The sequence below is a fragment of the Exophiala xenobiotica genome (assembly GCF_000835505.1).
Source record: "Exophiala xenobiotica strain CBS 118157 unplaced genomic scaffold supercont1.2, whole genome shotgun sequence".
NCBI lineage: Eukaryota > Fungi > Ascomycota > Eurotiomycetes > Chaetothyriales > Herpotrichiellaceae > Exophiala > Exophiala xenobiotica.
Genome location: NW_013562493.1, coordinates 521643 through 539897, shown reverse-complemented (window position 1 = coordinate 539897; position 18255 = coordinate 521643). Strand labels below are relative to the sequence as shown.

Sequence of the window (18255 nt, the reverse complement as noted above, 5' to 3'; positions counted from 1 at the left end):
CCCCGTCGCCCGCCCCCGGGCCCTAAGGAGCCACGAGTCCACTGGAGAGAGAAGACATCAAATTGGCAGCCGGGCGAGCCTTTCAAGCCTTTCAAAGCCCTTCTCCTTGTCCCAAGCGTCCAGTCGCCGCCCACATCATCATCCCTCTGTCCACCTGGTGAACCCTCCCGCTGTTATTCTAGCTTTTGGTCTATGCGCCGCAGTCTTGGTCCTTCTTGCCTTCTTGCCTTCTTGCTCGTTTCTTCACTCTCTTTTCTTTGTACTGTGTACGCATCCACTGTCCATTCTCCATCTTCTCTCGCTTCAAACTCCCTCTACACCCGCATCAACAGAGGTTCTCGCTCTCTTCAGGTCGATATTGACCGTCCTTCGAAATCATTGGTGCCAAAAGAACCCCTCCGCTCCTACCCCTGTCACTCGCTTCCTAACCTCCGACGCGCCCTCGAAGTCCAAAACACTTTACAAGGCAGACCGATTCTTGGCTTGGGCCATATATATCTCCTATATACTCCTCCTTGCGCCGTCAGGTGCGACTCCTGTCGACTGCTACACACATATGCACACAACCGCAACGTGATTGCCTCTGCTTGGACATAATACCACCCCGGAAAGCTTCCCGCCTGAGGCCGAACACGATGAAATTCATAACCTCATCTATCCTTACGCCGCTGGCCGGCCTTTTGTCAGTAGTCAATGGTTTGACCCTCGATGTCAGCAGTGCGGATTCGGTCAAATCCGTTACCTCGACCTTGGCCTACGATATGATGACCTATTATTCCGGCAACCAAACGGGCCAGGTTCCTGGAATCTTACCTGGGCCTTGTGAGTCGACAGCATGTTACTACTGGTGGGAGGCAGGTGCCATGTTTGCATCGCTCATCAATTACTGGCAATACACTGGTGACAGCACTTATAATCCAGTCGTGTCACAAGCGCTGGCGTTCCAGATAGGGCCGGACGAGAATTACAACCCCCCGAATCAAAGCAAGAATATGGGCGTTGATGACCAAGCATTCTGGGCCTTTGCTGCCTTGGACGCCGCCGAGGCCAATTTCCCAGAAGCCGGCGGAGATATACCTTCCTGGATCGCCCTGGTTCAAGCGGTGTTCAACTTCCAAAAGGATCTGTGGGACGATGCGACATGTGGTGGCGGTATGCGCTGGCAAGTCTACTCATTCAATGCTGGTTACAACTTGAAGAACACCATCTCCAATGGCGGCAACTTTCAGCTCGCAGCTCGGCTGGCTTACTATACAGGCAATCAATCATATGCCGATTGGGCTGTCCAGATGTGGGATTGGATGGCTGCCAGCCCGTTGTTTCAGACTCAGGATGGCAACCTCTACATCTGGGATAATACCAATACTGACAACAACTGCATCGATGTTGCACATTATGCCTGGACCTACAACTACGGCACCATGTTGATGGGTGCCGCTTACATGTACAATTTCACGAATGGAGATGCAATGTGGGAACAGCGGGTCCAGGATATTTTGAACGGCGCCTATCTTCTGTTCTTCCCTACCGAATACGGTGGCAACGTCATGAGTGAATTCCAGTGTGAGCCTGCATCAAATTGCAACAACGATCAAAGCAGCTTCAAGGCTTATCTATCACGGTGGATGGCCGTGACCACGTTACTGGTTCCGAGTACTTATGATACGATTATGCCGAAGCTCACAGCCAGCGCTGCTGCCGCTGCCCAACAATGCACTGGAGGAGACAATGGACGTATGTGTGGTCGCAGGTGGTATGCCAGTTGGGACGGAACAAGCGGTGTCGGCCAGCAGGTATGTCCAGGTGACCCTTGATGGCCATTGCAAGCTTTACTAACTCTTTGCAGATGCAAGCGCTAAGTGTGATCGGTGCGACACAGATCAACTCCGGAATTGCCCCCAAGTCGATCAAGACTGGCGGGACTTCAAAGGGCGATCCTAATGCTGGAAGTGACGCCAATGCCTCGCCCAGTGTCACGACATCGAAAATCACCACAGCGGACAAGGCTGGAGCTGGCATTTTGACTGTGTTGTGTATTTTCATCGTCATTGGAGGAAGCGTCTGGATCATTCTGTGATCCTCTCGAGTAGGTCATCTTGCACACTTCAAGTGTAAATGGATCAACTCTGGGTGGCATGTATGGGCAAAAGGATTTATATGAGGTCGTTACTTGGAGCATTTGATGGCGCACTTACTGTTAGTTTGGGATTTCATGAGACCTCATTTGATTGACATTTCTGTGTATCACGGCTGGTTGAGAGGCATTGTGGATGCATGATTCGAACGAACGTTCTGATTTCCCTTGGTCGGAAAGAAAGGCTCCAGCATCTATATCTGTACAGAAATGACATTACCTTGATCACCTCCGCAGCATGGTATGAGTAGCGGCGAGACCTGCATGAAACCTAAGACAACAGCAGTTTCCAAGCCTTTCAATTACTCCATCAGAGGTACAATTCAGCTCGTCAGGAGTCAAGTGGCTTCGTTCCGGTTCGTGCGCCGAGCAGGGATAAGGCCTTGGGAATTAAATTGTGGCTGCGCCCGTTTTTGGCGCCTGTCAACATCACCATGTTTCGTTGCCCAAGGTAGTCAAGTCCGATCCCTCTATTTGTTGAAGGATTTGCTCACCTTACTTTGCACGATTGATGACCTTGTGCTTACGAGTACGCGCACACTGTCGAGGAGCACGTTATATGTCTCTTAGAGTCCATTTCTGCGCACTTTCGCCAAAAACGGTGCAAGACGCTTCTTGAATCCAATGTCGACAACTCCACAGGGGGTCTGATCACTGCCTGTCATTCTTGGACTTGACTGAGGATCAGTGATCCGCTTCCACATGGCCACCAAGTCGAGGCCGATATCGATGGAACCGATGACCGTGCCCGAGATTCACGAAGGTACGAGAAACGAGGTCGTAGTTCCTCCAAGCCCAACACATACACCCGCTACAGACAGAGCCTCCTCGCGGAGGCACACCAAGGGTCTTTCGCTAAATTTCCCTATCCTCCTGCCTACCAACGCGCAAATCTCCCATTCCCCTACAGCTGGTTCGAGTATTCTACCGAGTCCTGTTGAGTCTGCGAGATCATCTCCACGTACGCGGACCGCCCCATTCCAAAGTCCCGGAACAATTCACGAATCCGATCAGACGGCCAATACAAGAAGCAGTACAGACTTCTTAACGCTCCTAGCTGCACAGGAGAGGAGGGTTCTCGAGTTAAGAGAGGAGTTGCAGAAGGCGGAGACGGAACTGCTAGGTTTGAAGAAACAGTGGGCTGCTCATGAAGCGAACAAGAAGAGGGACGAGGTCAAACATGTCAAGAAATTACAACCATTAGCTCTGGATGACGTAGGAGGACGAGAGCCGTCAGAGGATGAAATCGATGAAGAACGGAGACGGAAACGTGCCATCGTCGAGAGAAGCCAGACAAACAACACGATTCCTGGGAATACGGCCGGCAGCAACCTCAGTAGAAAAGGGTCTAAGCGAGTCTTTGAGGGCGGTCGACATACTCGGACACTGAGTCTATTGAGTCCGACTTCCAACAAGCCGGGCCAGGCAACTGCCACGACCTCGTTGAACGAACTGGTTGACGCGCACAATGAGGCCACCGACAGAAACTCCGAAGGTGATATGGCGAGGCCATCATTATCAAGAATATCAACTCTGGAGAGTCTGGTTGCCGGTGAACAGCTCCAGCTTGGATTTGGTAAGACGTACAGAGACCTAGCAGCTCATCGCCGTTCAGTGCCGTCAGCCGACGTCTTGGTCAAGCAGGGCAAGCAAGTCTACGATGGAGTCCGCGAGGGGCTCTGGACATTTTTCGAAGACATAAGGCAAGCCACTGTTGGAGAAGAAGGAGTCAATGGTACCGTTGCCGATCAACGCCCTGCAAGACCACATGCGAAGCGTGTGGGAAATCACTCTTCTGCTAGACCGAACCGGACAACCGGTGGAAACAAGAAGTCCGAATCGACTGAACCATCCTTCTGGAAAGAGTTCGGCTTGGACACTCCTCAAAGACCATTATCAACGCAAGTCGCTAGCCCCGATAAGTCGAATGGACATATTCCGCAGAAGAGCAGTACAGACTCATCCAACCCTCCCAGTCTATTACCAGACACGACAGATCATGATGACGTTGAAGACGGCTGGGATGCCTGGGACTCGCCTATCACCACTAGGGAAAGGGCACATAGCAAAGAGGCGAACAAATCCGAAGATGGTCTACCTTGGCCAGATATCGAGAAGCTTACCCCGAGTAAGTTGACCAGAACGGTCAGCGATCTCATGAGGGAATGGAATGCGAGTCAAGATGAAGCGAACACTACGACGGAGGGCTCGAAGGAACAGTCGAGTAGTAAAAGAGCTAGTATCCTTGACAGCCCTCATATATAATGTCAAAATGAAATACGAACTCGTGAATGATGATACAGATAAGGTGTAGGGAATGCAATCATCTGGAAGACAATTCATGTTGACTACTCATTCGTCCGAGTTGAGGACTGCGATGCCATTTCAAACGCGTCAGAACCCCGGATCTTCCGGAACAAATTGCCAGTACGGAGTACGAATATATCACTTGCATGATCTGCTGGAGTATCTTGCGTATGTGGCGGACGCGATATCAACTGAACAGGTCGTTGATGGTATACTTGACAGCGTTGACAGGTGGCACGAGGCATGTTTGGGCCCGTGGGAAGGATATTCTCTGGGAGATCTGGCTCGGTCTGGGTATCAATATTGTCATGTCCTTATTGATAAGACCGGCTAGATTACTGTTTCCAAGTGGGAAGTCGGTCATGCGACAAGCAGACTTGCAACGGGTGTGACCCTCGGACGGCGATGGTCGTGTTTTGGCTGTCTGAGAGTCATCCCAAACACCCAGGACACAGTATGAGCGAGGAAGATTGCCCGACGTCTCCATGACAACCAGACATGAGCAGTTTCTTCTAGAAGATCAACAAACCCCTTGAAATCTGAGAATGGAGGCTCAAACCCGGTGGCTTGGATTCGGCATGGAGCTGCTGGAAAGGAAGAGATGAAGCCATGGTGGACCGGATACCGGGTTACTAACCTCTAGTTGTCGATGGGAGAAAAAGTGCTGGAGCTGTCGAGGTGGAGGGAAGTGGTGCAAGAGGTGGAATGGAAAGTGGCGGCCCCTGCATTAGTTTGATCCGCTAGCTTAGGCATGAACACGGCATGACCACGGCATGACCTAGTGCGGTCTAGTCCCTGATAAGCCTAGTTTGCCTCAGCTAGCCTCGGCTCGCTTGCCGGGAAGAACCAGACTTGTCCCAATACAGTCTTTTGTTTATTGTAGTCCATGGCAACTCGAAGACTGCCCACGTTCTCTTCTACCCAAGTCCAATCTTCTACTGGGGCTGAACCGCGCAAGGCCTGGTCATGAGGCTTGATCGTTCCGGCTCAACTCCCAAGTTTACTTGTGCAAGCCTTTCCGAACTCACCGTCGTACATGTTCGTGCGAAAGAACCCCTTTTGCATCCTCGTCCAATGCTTGTATCACCACCTGCACCTTTCGCATTCCTGTATTTTTCTTCACTACATCCCTCTTTCCGATTCGAGTTTGCTGGAGTACAAGCCGTCACGACATTTGGGACTCATAGATTTGCGCATTGTACCACTTCCTGGCATATGGACAACGATTGAGACTGGCCCCAGAATTTGGCTCACTCGAAAGCATACGTCAAAAGGGCATCTTCGAAAAAGAATCGTCGAAAGCGAATCTACAAAAAGGGATATACGGCCGGCATCATGACCGTGATATCGCTCTACTCCGAGGCCGCTCCTCACCGCACGGCACCTTCACAAGCACCCTTCGAAATTCAGAGCGACAACGCAGATGGCGATACTTTGGCCGACAGATACCAAATGTTGGAGGAACTAGGCAGTGGCTCCTTTGGCGTCGTCTACAAAGCAATCGAGAAGGATACGGGCGAAATTGTCGCCATAAAACATGTATGTGCCCTACACCCCTCGAGGTAACCACAAGCTGACATGCGCACCCCAGGTCGACCTCGAATCTTCCGAAGAAGACCTCTCAGATATCCTCTCCGAATTATCCGTCCTCTCATCTTGTTCGAGCCCTCACGTTACGAAATACCGCCTCGCCTTCTTGCGTCGCCAAACACTCTGGATCGTGATGGAATACCTCGGGGGCGGATCCTGCGCGGATTTACTTAAACCACCTCCCCATCGCCTATCAGAGAGCCATATCGCTATCGTCTGTCGGGAACTGCTTATGGGCCTGTCATACCTACACAGTGAGGGCAAACTGCACAGAGACATCAAAGCCGCGAACGTCCTGTTAGGAATGGACGGCCGTGTCAAATTAGCTGACTTCGGTGTCGCCGCGCAGCTGGTCGGCCTGAAGAGCGTGCGCAATACATTCGTTGGCACACCGTTCTGGATGGCGCCGGAAGTCATCCAGCAGGAAGGACATGATGCAAAGGCCGACGTCTGGAGCTTGGGGATCACGGCAATGGAATTGGCGAACGGGGAACCACCACATGCCAATGTTCATCCTATGAAAGTGTTATTTTTGATCCCAAAGCAGCCGGCGCCCAGACTCGAAGGTGGACATTGGTCGAAAGACTTTCGCGATTTTGTGACGTGTTGTCTGACCAAGGATGTCGACCGGCGGCCGAGTGCAAAGGAATTGCTCAAGCATAGGTTCATAAGATCTGCGGGGAAGGTTGAGGGATTGCAAGAACTCATTGTACGGAAACAGGACTGGGAAGCCCAAAAGGGTGGCGACCGGAACTTGAAGTACTATGCTGAGACGTTGAAGAACCTGAGCAGTGTAAGGGAGGACGATGATTGGGTGTTTGAGACGGTGAAGGCGGTCCCGACCATGGATCTGAGAGGCGTGCACCCTCAGAAACGGCGGAAGGTGTCGAGGTCGAACAACACTGCCGATGTCGTGCCGGAACAGAGCGCGATGAAGATGCTGGAGAATATGTCGCTGGGACAAGGGCAGCAAAGTCCAACCAAGCTCACCATGCGCAAGATCCCGGAAGCAAGACCGGAGAGAAGATCGTCGGCGGAGTATTCACCGAGTATGGGTCGACGGACGGCGAGGAAACGAGTCTCAAGCCAGAATCACGCCCGGCAGCCGTTGGGCGTGAACATCAGCTTTGGCAACTCGCCAAGCACGGTGCGACAGTTCAGAAGGGTGTCGTCGAATGGGGCCAGCAGCCTGAATGAAGTGGCTGGAGATGGAGACGAAAACGAAGATCCTAATTCTAGTGTGATTAGGACGCCATCCAAGAAGCCCGGCCTGGACGTGCTGGTCAACGTCGATATGGACAACTCCCTCCTTCAACAAAAGGGGTCCAGATTCAGTTCGACGGCGAGCACTCTTGCCATGGAGTCCAAAGAGGCGCAGTTGGGACGGAAGTTGTATGCCAATGCAATTGGCATAAGCTGCCAGGAGGTGCTGAGTGACACGGCGGATGAAGTCAAGAGAGAAGCTGTGGCGCGGTTGGCAGAGGCGTTTTCCGATCTGGAGAACGTGGACCCAGACGGTATGTATCATGTCATGAGGGGTGTGCTGGAGAGGATGGGAACGGATGACACCCTCAAGACATTACTCCCGCAAGCAGCAGTGTCAGCATTACAGGATCAGCGGCCCAGCCCGAACCAACCGTTGGATTACCAGGCTGGAACTGGAACTGGCGAGAAAGACAACGAGAATGAGAACGAGACAAGGTCGTCACGGTCGCAGTCGCAGTCGCAGTCCCAACCGCAGAGTTCGGTGTCGTCGCCGCGAAGAACAAGCGAAGCTGTCCAAGCCAATGCAAGTCGACAAGTTACGCCATCGACGCCCCGGGCCCAGAAATTGGTCCTCGCACAGAACAACCCGCACCTCAAGAGTCATCGGAGACGGCAAAGTGCACAGGTTGGTGGGAAGAGTAGTAGGGAGCCAAGTTCGGGTTCGGCATTCGTCAATGGGGCGAGTCCATTGAAGAACAATGTCAGCGTCAACGCCTATGGAATGGAGGAAGACGGAGGACATGGTCACAATCAAAGCCAGAGTGAGAGGCAGGGTGAGAAAGAGATGATGATCGACCTGGTCGGCGGACTGGAGCATACGAGACAGCTTGCCGATGTGCTGTTTGAGAGATGGTGTGAGGGCTTGAGAGTGCGGTGGCCTGCTGTGTAAAGCAGTACCTGCACGGAGTAAACACCAGTTGGATTGGCTTGGATTGGCTTGGGATGGATTCGGTTCGAGTGTTGAGAGATGTATTATAGCATACCACTTTTTCTTCTTGTGTTCTTTTCAGCTCATTGCAGGGCAGTCGCGTTGCGTCTGGTGTAGTGTGGTCTGGTTGGCTTTGCGTTGGCATGCCCTTTTCTCCTCTTCTCTTCTCGATTCTCGTTTCGTCTCGTCTTGTCTTTTCTTTTGCTTTTATATACACGGGCTGGGAGTTTTGCATGGCGATGGTTCAGGTGCAGGGCGTGTGCGTGCGGGTGTGTGAGCGTGGTGAGCGATTGTGCTGTGTTGTACTATACCTAGGTAACATTGAAGAACAAAAGTCATTTGATGGTTGCGGACCTTGCGTCTTGATTCTGGATTCTGAATTGTACTTGCTACGTCCGTGCGCGCCATCAACACTGTCAATGAGAAGGCGGCGTCGAGTCTCCCAACCTCAATCCCAAGCCAAATCCTGATCCTTCAAACCTTTCCGGGAGGGCCTTTCCACGTATTACACTCCTACTCCTGCTCCTTCGACCCTGAAACACAACTTTGTCGTGGTCATGGTCGCGCTCGGTCCCGGCGTCAGCGTCCACGTCCCATTGCCCACCGTTGACGACGCGCTCGAGATTCTGCACCAGCGTGGAGACCAAGTGCGCATTGTGTGCATTTTCGGGCTCGTACACACCATCAGCACCAGCACCGGCACTGCCAAGAAAGCCTTGCTGGGCAAGTTCAAGGCCCTGTGATAAACGGCGACTGGAGTTTCCAGCCCGAACCTTAACCTTCCATAGCGACTCCGGGGCCTTGAAGTCCAAGTCCAAGTCCCGGCTTCCAGGCTGTGCAGCATAATGCGTATGCGCATCCATTCTTTGATGAGCGCGGGAGTCCAGACTGATATTCGGCCTTGGCCGCAAGGCAAGTGGCGGAAACTGCGGTTCAGGTGTCGGCTCCGGACTCTCGCCGCGCACGCTGTCGTCTTCCCATACTGACCCTGCCCCGGTCGACGAGACAGCAGATGGCGAGGCCGAGAGTTGTCGTGGGTGAGGAGGATAGACACTCAGCGTAGGCGTAGGAGCTACCATCTTCGGCCTTGTTGGGTGCAGCGTCGTCCTCGGATCAGGAGCTCGATCGCGGTCAAGCACTGGCGACGTTGTCATAGGAGTAGATGCATAGCTTGGAGTCCGCAAGCCATTGTCCTCCTCCCCCAGAGCACCAATGACCATGTGCGTCTTGCTACTGCTGTAGTTCGCCAGCCTGTTGTCCGAATTGAGGCTTCTCATCAGCATGACTGATTTTCGCAGGTCGACTTCTCCTGGTTCCGCGGTCGCTGTCGCTGCCACATGGTCCTTGCTGACGCGAAATGTGCACCCTTGTTTGTTCTGCAGTGGGCTCGAGCATGTTGTACCTCGTACCTTTTGGTTTGCTGTACGTGGATGTCGCGGCCCTTTGACGAGAGATTTGCGGGGATATAGAGCTGATACTTTCAGTGCTGGTGACGGCAGGATGGGAGATTGGAACGGTGGTTGGTCGTCGTTGCAATCCACAGATGGCGGCGTGCTGGTGAAGGGCATATGACTTTCTAGCCGGGGCGACAAGGGCCATGGCCGCGATGTGCTAGCAAATGCCGTTAATAAGCCGGTATTGGAGTTAAAAACGTCCGAGTCAGGTCGTGGCCTGTCGGGAGCTATACTTCTCGGCGGCTGAATATATTGCTTTCGTGGCGGTCGCGTAATGGTAGGAGTCAGGATTGGACAGTTCGTAAACGGTGATGGCCTTGGTGTCGGTGTTGGTGAAGAGTCGACTTCAATTTTGATGGGGCGCACTCTTATCTTAGGCTGCTTCGTTCTGCTCTGCTGATGAACTTTGTCACTCTGTGGCATGGGCTGCTGCTCTTCTTGCAGTTCGGGTAATTGCCCAAATCGTTTGGGTATGGGTGTCAAAGCAGGAAGATTCGTAATACGGACGCAATTCTGTCGCTTGTGGCCTCTTCTAGGTCCATTTAAGGGCGATATTGATCGCCGGATCTTGGAAAATTCTCCTTGCAGGTCCCATTGCAGAGGGTTTGCTGTTGCAACCGAGGCGGGCCGTTGAAGGTCGAGACCAACAACATTGGCGTCTCCTATTCCGACATTCGCCATCAGAGGATCACTTGCAGCGCGCCACTGCGACAGTCTGAAAGGCTCAATCATTGAATGTCTGTTGGCGCTTCCAGCACGGGGCTTTTCCACGCCCAGTCCTAGTTGACTCTCCCACTGGCTAGCATCGATGGTCTTGAAAGGCTCTTCTCGAACGATGATGGTCGGCACAGGTTGAGACAGCGGCTTTGTATGACTCCGCTCCGGAGTTGACCTGTTCATGTCAAAGGTTGGATGAATGGAACGTAGGCTAGGTTTGCTCGTGTGATGCCCGCGGTGGACCGGTCTGCCTGGCTCTAATTGTAGTCTCGGGGCGGATGGTTTGCGTCTGAGATCAAGTTCGAAGCCAGTAAAACCGCCTTGTACATCAAAACTGGTGACAGTTGACTTCGCAGCATCATTTGTCGAGTTCATAGATGTCCCCAGGACAGAGCTTCCAACAGTGTCCAGACTGGCGTGTGACGCTCTCGGCCTCGAATCCTGTATGCGTGTGTGGCTGTAAACATCTGTCGTTTGCAGAGGTGGTAATGGCTCTTCCGGTGCCGAGGAGGCCGTGCTGCTTGCGCTCACCGTCCTGACAAGGGGTGCAGGCCGTGCATTTGAAACGGGATTTACTCCCCACATCCGCATGAGCATGCTGGATCGCGCAGCCATTGACAGGACCTCTGTGGGTGCTGGATCCAGTCGAGACTTGGATGACATCAGAGGCCACTGCATGGAAAATTGTCTTTCAGCGCTTCTGACTGTTTTGTCCAACGGATCACTTGTTGATGACTGTCGTGGGACGTCTGCCACAACCGGCGATGGACATTCGGGATCGGTGAACTCGGTAATAGCCGAGAGTGGTGACTTCTGTGCCTTTTCGAGGGGCATAACCTTCTGGATCTTCTTCTGCCTACGCGTTTTTGGGATATGAAGAGGGTGACTGTTGAACGAACGCTTGATATCCCTTGTTTGTTGAGCCCTGAGCACTTCTTCCGAGTCATGAAATGACTGCGGATCTGTCGGAGCATCCTTTTCTTCATCTCTCGTCGAGAGGTACTCGCTGCTACCAATTGATACGATGCCATATGGCATTTGGATGCTTCGTCTCAGGTATCTGCCGGGTAGTGTGACATGGGAATAGTTGTTTTCGTTTGCGCTGAGGTTCGGTCTGTGATACGTAATGAGGTCTCTGGTGAGACCATGATTTCGAAGAAGAATGTGGTGTCGCCGTCGTTCTAAGCTAACCGCTAGGAGGATCCCGGTGATGGTGAATATCACCGCACCTGCAACGGCGACAACGATGACAAGCCATAAGGGCCACATTGTCGACCTCTTTCAGCGATTCGCGGCGCGGTGCTCATGGTGAACTTCGTCGATGCGACATCGCAGGGAAGATTCAAGCAAGATCATGTTTTCTGGAGAATGGAATGTGGGAGATTGAGCTAGCTCAGAGCAAGGGATAACAAGAATACGATGGAATGCGGATAACAGATGATCCAGAATGCACCTCCAGTATCAGGGCTGGACCATTCTATGATTTGGCTTACCTCATCTCCGAAGAAGATTTCGTTTCTGCTCTTGCAGGGCGGTGATGACCTTGTGCAGGCAGAAGAAACAATGGGATTCTCGTCTCTTGCTTATCCTTGGAAAGAAATCGAACAAGATAGGGTTCCAGTAAAACGTAACGTAACAGCTGGACCTGGCGCTGCAACACCGTTGGAGGTACACCAACATTCCTTGCCGGTCCATTGACAGCAGAGAGAAACCAAGATATGAAGTGGTCGTCGGATGCGGAGACGGTCGCGGCAGACTGGGTCTTCAGGGTCAAAACACAGGTAACTGAGATCGAGCAGAGATTGAAGAACCTGCCACCAGCATCTGTAAAAGTGTCCAAGTACGAGTGGTGGAAAAAACTTGATGTTTGCTGGGAGACCAATGAAGAAGTCTTCCGGTGGTCAGAGTCAATATGCAAGAGTTTACCCATCGAGCGAGCGGCAAGGTTTCCATGATGGGGATGGAGGAGTCCCACGGGGAACAGATATATAATACTACTACCTTCTCACAATTGTTCACAAAATCTTGTATTCTTGTCTTGAGGCAGTTTTACTTGAAAGTCGGCCGGAATCAGAAGCACGAGGGATACCTCTGAAGAACAATCAAGATGGACGACGCAATGAACGGCGGCAACTTTAAACACTACAACACCGAGCCTCCTACGGCGAAGCTCGTGATGCCTCTTTTCTCCCTTAAGGGAAAGACAGCCATCATTTCGGGCGCTGGGGCTGGGATAGGATTGGCCGTCGCTCGTGGATATGCTGAAGCCGGTGCGAACGTTGCTATATGGTATCACAACAACAAAAAGGCATTGGAGCGTGCTGCTGACATCGAGAAGGAGTTCGGGGTCAAGTGTAGGTCTAGCCCTGGACACGAGGGTCAGGAACTGGCTGACTTTCGTTCAGGCAAAGCATATCAAGTCGACGTGAGGGATGCAAAGGCTATCGATGAGGCCATCGTATCTCAGGTCAAGGAGTTCAACAACAGATTGGACATTTTTGTGGCCAACGCTGGTATACCCTGGACCCAAGGACCCATGATCGGTGGTGAACTCGAACACTATCAGAACGTCATGAGGATCGACGTAGACGGGGTCTTTTACTGTGCTAGAACAGCAGCGCGGATATGGAGAGAACAGAAGAAGAACAAGTTGGAAAACTTCAACTATGGCAAGTTTATTGCAACAGCGAGTATGAGCGGTCACATCGCCAATATTCCCCAGTTGCAGACTGCATACAATGCTGCCAAAGCTGCAGTCAAGCACATGTGCCAATGTCTAGCAATTGAATGGGTTCAATTTGCCCGAGCCAACAGTATCAGTCCCGGTTACATTGCGACCGAGATCAGCAACTTCGTTCCTCCAGAGACCAAGGATATCTGGCGGGACAAGATCCCTATGGGTCGTGAGGGTGAGCCCATTGAGCTAGTCGGAGCATATTTGTATCTTGCTAGTGATGCTAGCTCGTACACGACAGGAACCGATATAATCGTGGACGGAGGATACTGCGCCCCGTAAAGACCATGAAAAGATGTCCCAATGAAGAATGTTCCCGAGCAAAGTTAATTGCCAATGAGATCCATCTTGTCGAACTGCAGGGTTTCTCTCCCATCCAAAGAGAGTCAGAGACTTATCCAGCATCTCACTGTATTCCAGCTTCCAGACTCGCTGTTGTTCAGGTTGCAGACAGAATTTCTAGATTTGCAACGTTCCTGGGATTTGAGGCTCGTCTTTGTGCGATCTTGCCCTCTCGGACCTCGCCAATTTCGATAATATTGAGTTGAATATCTCGAGGCCTGGTGCGGCGTCGGATGTCGGTTTCCTGCTCAGCAGGCATCTGGGTATTCCCTGTTCCCCAGCTTTCGTCACCCCAATAAATTCCATCATCTTGCCCGTCATTTCTTGGCCGGTGCGGTTCGAGACTCAACAAAGCGTCACAGCATTCGCGCTGGTTGAATCTGAGGGCTTCGATATACCGAATTCCCAGAAAGATGGTGACACCGGCAAATGCAGCAATAAGGACGACAAAAAGGGCGGTTGATTGCCATGTCTCAAAAGGTCGATCGAGGGAGCGTAACATCCAATTTGACGCATCTTCAAGTGGAGGAGCACCCGCTGCCTCTGCCGATGTCATCGATCCTGAAGAGGCATTCATATCTGGAATCGATCGTGAAACGTTCGTTTTCAGCTGGACATCCAGATCACTCGAAAGGTTATGTAGGCAGCTCACTTGCAGTGGGAACATAGAATCCATGTTCACTGCACAGCCGACACCAGACCACCCACGGAAGTGAGGTAGGAGGTGAGGTACAGAAGTCAAGATTGCCTGAGTTCGACTTCACTTCACACCAAGACCGCCAAATGCTCGATCAAGTTCTTCGCCTTCTCGGTTGGGTGACATGGCTGGTGCAGAGATGGGATTCACAGGTTGGCCGTCAAGTAGCCCTTGATCGTTGTCCGGCTTGGACTGGGCTTTGGTGGGCTCGAGTATTTTTTCTGTCCGATCTAACCAGCCAGGTGCAACTCTTCGCTTCTCTGCGAGATCGCGCTCTTTGATGTCCTGTTCCCAGTCTCTTATGGCCTTTTCCGCTGCTTCGGCGCTTTTTCGAAGATGATCTTGCAGGGCTTTGCACGAATTTATGATATCTTCTGGGTGAGCGGAGTGACCAGAGGACGATATGACATATTTAGGTTTTCCTTCACCATTTTCGGCTACGATGGAAGGAGGGAGTGACGCGGGCACGGAACGGTATGTATAGGGCAGGGTGACTGCGGTAGGCAGCGACAGGAAGGGTGATACAGTCAAGGGCACCTGGGCCAGCAATGGATGAGGTTCTATTTGCGGCCGTCAGTATCATAACGAATGGCCAAAGGATGTCTGCACGACATACTGGATGTGTCAAACATGGCCGCAGGTCAGAGAAAGCTACCAGGTAGTCAAAACAGCCACGGCGGAATTTGAAATGTAGCAGAAGGACGGAAAGCTGGATGGATTGATAGGCCTTGGATGGCCTCGATGGAAGCGGCGTCCACAGTAAGCCTGATTCGCCGGACGAGCCTGAGTGTGCCTGAGGCAGGCTGTAGCTGTACACGGGACAAGTACTGGTGGTGTCACAGTACTGGAGTATCTCGTAGCTGGAGTGTCGAGGTCGTGTAGCTGCGCGCGTGCATGTCTTCCACTGTGAGCAAGTGAGGGCGTGTGAAGGCTACTATGTTAGCTAAGGTACTCCATATCGTACTTGTAGTTAGGCGTCTGCGAGCCCCTCTTTTCCCTTTTCCTGGCGTCGAGTGAGATTCAAGGTCTTTTGTTGGCATCACTGCTCTTGCCACACACATCATGCACCAAGGGCCATCTTGGAGGAACTGTCCCTAAGCTCGAATAAGACATCCTTCGGTCTCCAGCTTCGAAGTTTTGTGGGAATTCAGCCCTGGACGAAGCACTAATCCTTTTTCATTTACTTCTACCAACTGCGCTGCAATCTACTCCTACAGCCTCAGCCCCCAATAATTCCACGGCTCACTTCTTCATACCTCAGTTTTCAGCTCTTACCTCGTCTCAGAATCGAATCCGTCGTCTCACAGACTTCACAGACTTCACAGACTCCACAGACTTCCTCACGACCTTGTGCGCAGTTCGCTCACCATTTGTCGCCGTTTGCCTCCTGTGCGGTTCAGGCCCAATCCAGAACCCCTCCCATGAGACTGTCGGCCACCCACGTTTGACACGCTTCATTTCTCCGTACGAGCATCGCCGTTGTTGGCCTTGCTAGCTTCTCTGGTTGCAACCTCGTTGCTATACGGTCATCCTTGTCCTTGACAGACAGCACAGCTCAAATTTGAGAGCGTGCGCTTCAAGCGCAACTAAGAATATCAAGATGGATGGCCCCTTGGCGAAGGCGGTTGTGGACAAGAAGCCAATCCCAGAGATCGACTTCACCTTGCATATCATGGAAGATGGATCTCAAGTGAGCACTCAAGAGCGAGTGTGCAAGGGTACGTCCGGTCTAGGATTGCTTCTGCTATGGCCAATGCTAAACTTGTTGCAGATGTCCAGGCCCCCGCCATGCAAGTCCCTACGAACGAGCAATTCTGGTCGCCCACCGACCGATCGAAACCCAACTTGCCTTTTCTCAAACAACATTTCTATCGAGAAGGGAGATTGACAGAAGAGCAAGCATTGTGGATCATTGACGAAGGCACCAAGATCCTGAAGGCCGAGCCCAACTTGTTGGAAATGGACGCCCCCATCACTGTCTGCGGCGATGTCCATGGACAATATTTCGATCTGATGAAGCTGTTTGAGGTTGGAGGAGACCCATCGGAAACTCGTTACCTCTTCTTGGGCGATTACGTTGATCGAGGGTATTTCAGTATCGAGGTTGGTTCTTTGAAGCCTTGTTGCTGGAAACATACGACTGACTATTTTAGTGCGTACTCTATCTGTGGGCGCTCAAGATATGGTATCCCAATACTCTGTGGTTGCTTCGTGGCAATCACGAGTGTCGCCATCTCACAGACTACTTCACATTCAAACTAGAATGCAAGCACAAGTACTCGGAGAAAATCTACGACGCCTGCATGGAATCCTTTTGCTCCCTGCCTTTGGCCGCCGTTATGAACAAGCAGTTCCTGTGTATTCATGGTGGGCTGAGTCCTGAATTGCATACATTGGAGGATATCAAGAGCGTGCGTGGTCCCATCTCGAATTGGCTCGAGGCCTTGCTGACCCTGACAGATCGACCGCTTCCGCGAGCCGCCTACCCACGGTTTGATGTGCGATATCCTCTGGGCTGATCCTCTGGAAGAGTTTGGGCAAGAGAAGACGGGAGAATTCTATGTCCACAACCATGTCAGAGGCTGCTCCTACTTTTTCTCATACCCGGCAGCATGCAACTTCCTGGAGAAGAACAATCTGCTGTCGATCATCCGAGCACACGAAGCCCAAGATGCTGGATATCGTATGTATCGCAAGACACGGACGACCGGCTTCCCTAGTGTGATGACTATTTTCAGCGCACCCAACTATCTCGACGTGTACAACAACAAGGCTGCTGTGCTCAAGTACGAGAACAACGTTATGAACATCCGACAATTCAATTGCACCCCTCATCCCTATTGGCTACCAAACTTCATGGACGTCTTCACATGGTCCCTACCTTTTGTCGGAGAGAAGATTACGGATATGCTCATTGCAATCCTCAACACGTGTTCCAAGGAGGAATTGGAGGACGAAACTCCCAGTGCTAGTATTACAGCTGAAACACCACCACTTGCAGATGCTGAGTCCACTGAAGCCAAACGCCGGGCGATCAAGAACAAGATCTTGGCCATTGGACGTCTATCGAGAGTCTTCCAGGTTCTGCGAGAAGAATCCGAGCGCGTTACTGAGTTGAAGACACAGTCTGGCGGTCGTCTGCCAGCGGGTACTCTGATGCTGGGCGCCGAAGGCATCAAGCAGGCTATTCATAACTTCGAAGATGCTCGCAAGGTGGATCTCCAGAATGAACGGTTGCCGCCGTCACCAGAGGAAATTGAGAAGCGGAGTGCCGAGGACAGGAGAATGGCGCTTGAAAGGGCTGCCACTGAAGCCGATAATGACGTCCAACTGCAAGGTGTAGCGCGAAGGATCAGCATGTAAGATTTCCCTTGGCCGCCACAGACTAATGATGACTAACGTTAAGCAGCGGTTCCAGCCATTCACGTGGACATCGCCGAAAGGAGTAAACTGCTGGTCAGTTCAAGAACTATTATCCGGTCAAGTCGGATCGATCACGGGCTACATTGCCGCGACGTCCAAGGGAGCCCGCGATTCTAGAAAGGAAAGGGAGCCGACTTCATTGTGGGTAGAATGAATGGATACGCAGCGTTTGACATTGTGCAAGTGGCGCGCATGATGAACGCGGAAAGTGGATAGGATTTCGGATGCAGCGCCGGATAATGGCAACGGTTGGCTGACATCGTCCGAGTTCATACTCTGTTGTTGGCGAGGTCGATGGGCCAGGCACACCTGTGTTGATGGTGCCATACCTTTCATCCAGAGCGAAGGGTACATAAACAGAGCGTCCCCCTTCTGCCTCTATGAAGCTCTATGATGATAAGCAGGTCCTTGGTGCTCCTCTTTTCCTGCCGACGAAACATAGGTAGCAGGACGAAATGTTTGATTTACCGGATTCATGACTTGTATGCAATGTCTCCATATTCTCCTTGATTGCTGTTCCAAACCTCTCTGTGTACGGAGGAATTTGTCTTAAGAACAACCACTTTACGCGCTGATATTCTGACGCGACACGTGAAGTGAAGGGAAAAGCAGGCGAGCTGGTTACTGGAGAAATGGCGCTGGCGGCGCAGGTAAGGACCGAGC

At 52.0% G+C, this 18255-nt stretch overlaps 8 protein-coding genes across 8 annotated transcripts; 5 read left to right on the top strand and 3 right to left on the bottom strand.

The window, feature by feature from the left end:
- The first annotated feature begins 104 nt into the window (after positions 1-104).
- On the top strand, positions 105-2364 carry PV05_02380 (uncharacterized protein). Its single transcript, XM_013462952.1, has 2 exons — positions 105-1793; positions 1847-2364. The coding sequence occupies exons 1-2, from the start codon at positions 636-638 to the stop codon at positions 2075-2077; spliced, it is 1389 nt and encodes a 462-aa protein (XP_013318406.1). The 5' UTR covers positions 105-635; the 3' UTR covers positions 2078-2364.
- Positions 2365-2558: 194 nt separating this feature from the next.
- On the top strand, positions 2559-4448 carry PV05_02379 (uncharacterized protein). The gene has a single exon (XM_013462951.1). The coding sequence runs from the start codon at positions 2837-2839 to the stop codon at positions 4397-4399; it is 1563 nt and encodes a 520-aa protein (XP_013318405.1). The 5' UTR covers positions 2559-2836; the 3' UTR covers positions 4400-4448.
- A 961-nt stretch (positions 4449-5409) lies between these two features.
- Positions 5410-8576, top strand: PV05_02378 (uncharacterized protein). The gene is made up of 2 exons (XM_013462950.1): positions 5410-5980; positions 6033-8576. Exons 1-2 carry the CDS (start codon positions 5777-5779, stop codon positions 8184-8186), a joined length of 2358 nt encoding a protein of 785 aa, XP_013318404.1. The 5' UTR covers positions 5410-5776; the 3' UTR covers positions 8187-8576.
- A 17-nt stretch (positions 8577-8593) lies between these two features.
- On the bottom strand, positions 8594-12204 carry PV05_02377 (uncharacterized protein). Its single transcript, XM_013462949.1, has one exon. The coding sequence runs from the start codon at positions 11663-11665 to the stop codon at positions 8642-8644; it is 3024 nt and encodes a 1007-aa protein (XP_013318403.1). The 5' UTR covers positions 11666-12204; the 3' UTR covers positions 8594-8641.
- A 224-nt stretch (positions 12205-12428) lies between these two features.
- On the top strand, positions 12429-13562 carry PV05_02376 (uncharacterized protein). Its single transcript, XM_013462948.1, has 2 exons — positions 12429-12750; positions 12802-13562. Exons 1-2 carry the CDS (start codon positions 12504-12506, stop codon positions 13410-13412), a joined length of 858 nt encoding a protein of 285 aa, XP_013318402.1. The 5' UTR covers positions 12429-12503; the 3' UTR covers positions 13413-13562.
- Positions 13563-13569: 7 nt separating this feature from the next.
- PV05_02375 (uncharacterized protein) lies at positions 13570-14148 on the bottom strand (the record flags this gene model as incomplete). Its single annotated transcript, XM_013462947.1, has 1 exon — positions 13570-14148. The coding sequence occupies one exon, from the start codon at positions 14146-14148 to the stop codon at positions 13570-13572; it is 579 nt and encodes a 192-aa protein (XP_013318401.1).
- An 84-nt stretch (positions 14149-14232) lies between these two features.
- On the bottom strand, positions 14233-14801 carry PV05_02374 (uncharacterized protein; the record flags this gene model as incomplete). The annotated part of the gene is made up of 2 exons (XM_013462946.1): positions 14233-14729; positions 14786-14801. 2 exons carry the CDS (start codon positions 14799-14801, stop codon positions 14233-14235), a joined length of 513 nt encoding a protein of 170 aa, XP_013318400.1.
- Positions 14802-15211: 410 nt separating this feature from the next.
- PV05_02373 (serine/threonine-protein phosphatase 2B catalytic subunit) lies at positions 15212-18112 on the top strand. The gene is made up of 5 exons (XM_013462945.1): positions 15212-15887; positions 15941-16272; positions 16323-16580; positions 16630-17528; positions 17579-18112. Exons 1-5 carry the CDS (start codon positions 15770-15772, stop codon positions 17616-17618), a joined length of 1647 nt encoding a protein of 548 aa, XP_013318399.1. The 5' UTR covers positions 15212-15769; the 3' UTR covers positions 17619-18112.
- Positions 18113-18255: the final 143 nt, after the last annotated feature.

Excerpts from the sequence above, each read along its gene's own strand:
- PV05_02380 (XM_013462952.1), top strand. The coding sequence starts at position 636 with ATGAAATTCATAACCTCATCTATCCTTACGCCGCTGGCCGGCCTTTTG. Across the intron at positions 1,794-1,846 it reads CAAGCGGTGTCGGCCAGCAG|ATGCAAGCGCTAAGTGTGAT; the intron begins GTATGTCCAGGT and ends AACTCTTTGCAG.
- PV05_02379 (XM_013462951.1), top strand. The coding sequence starts at position 2,837 with ATGGCCACCAAGTCGAGGCCGATATCGATGGAACCGATGACCGTGCCC.
- PV05_02378 (XM_013462950.1), top strand. The coding sequence starts at position 5,777 with ATGACCGTGATATCGCTCTACTCCGAGGCCGCTCCTCACCGCACGGCA. Across the intron at positions 5,981-6,032 it reads AAATTGTCGCCATAAAACAT|GTCGACCTCGAATCTTCCGA; the intron begins GTATGTGCCCTA and ends TGCGCACCCCAG.
- PV05_02377 (XM_013462949.1), bottom strand. The coding sequence starts at position 11,665 with ATGTGGCCCTTATGGCTTGTCATCGTTGTCGCCGTTGCAGGTGCGGTG.
- PV05_02376 (XM_013462948.1), top strand. The coding sequence starts at position 12,504 with ATGGACGACGCAATGAACGGCGGCAACTTTAAACACTACAACACCGAG. Across the intron at positions 12,751-12,801 it reads GAAGGAGTTCGGGGTCAAGT|GCAAAGCATATCAAGTCGAC; the intron begins GTAGGTCTAGCC and ends ACTTTCGTTCAG.
- PV05_02373 (XM_013462945.1), top strand. The coding sequence starts at position 15,770 with ATGGATGGCCCCTTGGCGAAGGCGGTTGTGGACAAGAAGCCAATCCCA. Across the intron at positions 15,888-15,940 it reads TCAAGAGCGAGTGTGCAAGG|ATGTCCAGGCCCCCGCCATG; the intron begins GTACGTCCGGTC and ends AACTTGTTGCAG. Across the intron at positions 16,581-16,629 it reads CATTGGAGGATATCAAGAGC|ATCGACCGCTTCCGCGAGCC; the intron begins GTGCGTGGTCCC and ends TGACCCTGACAG.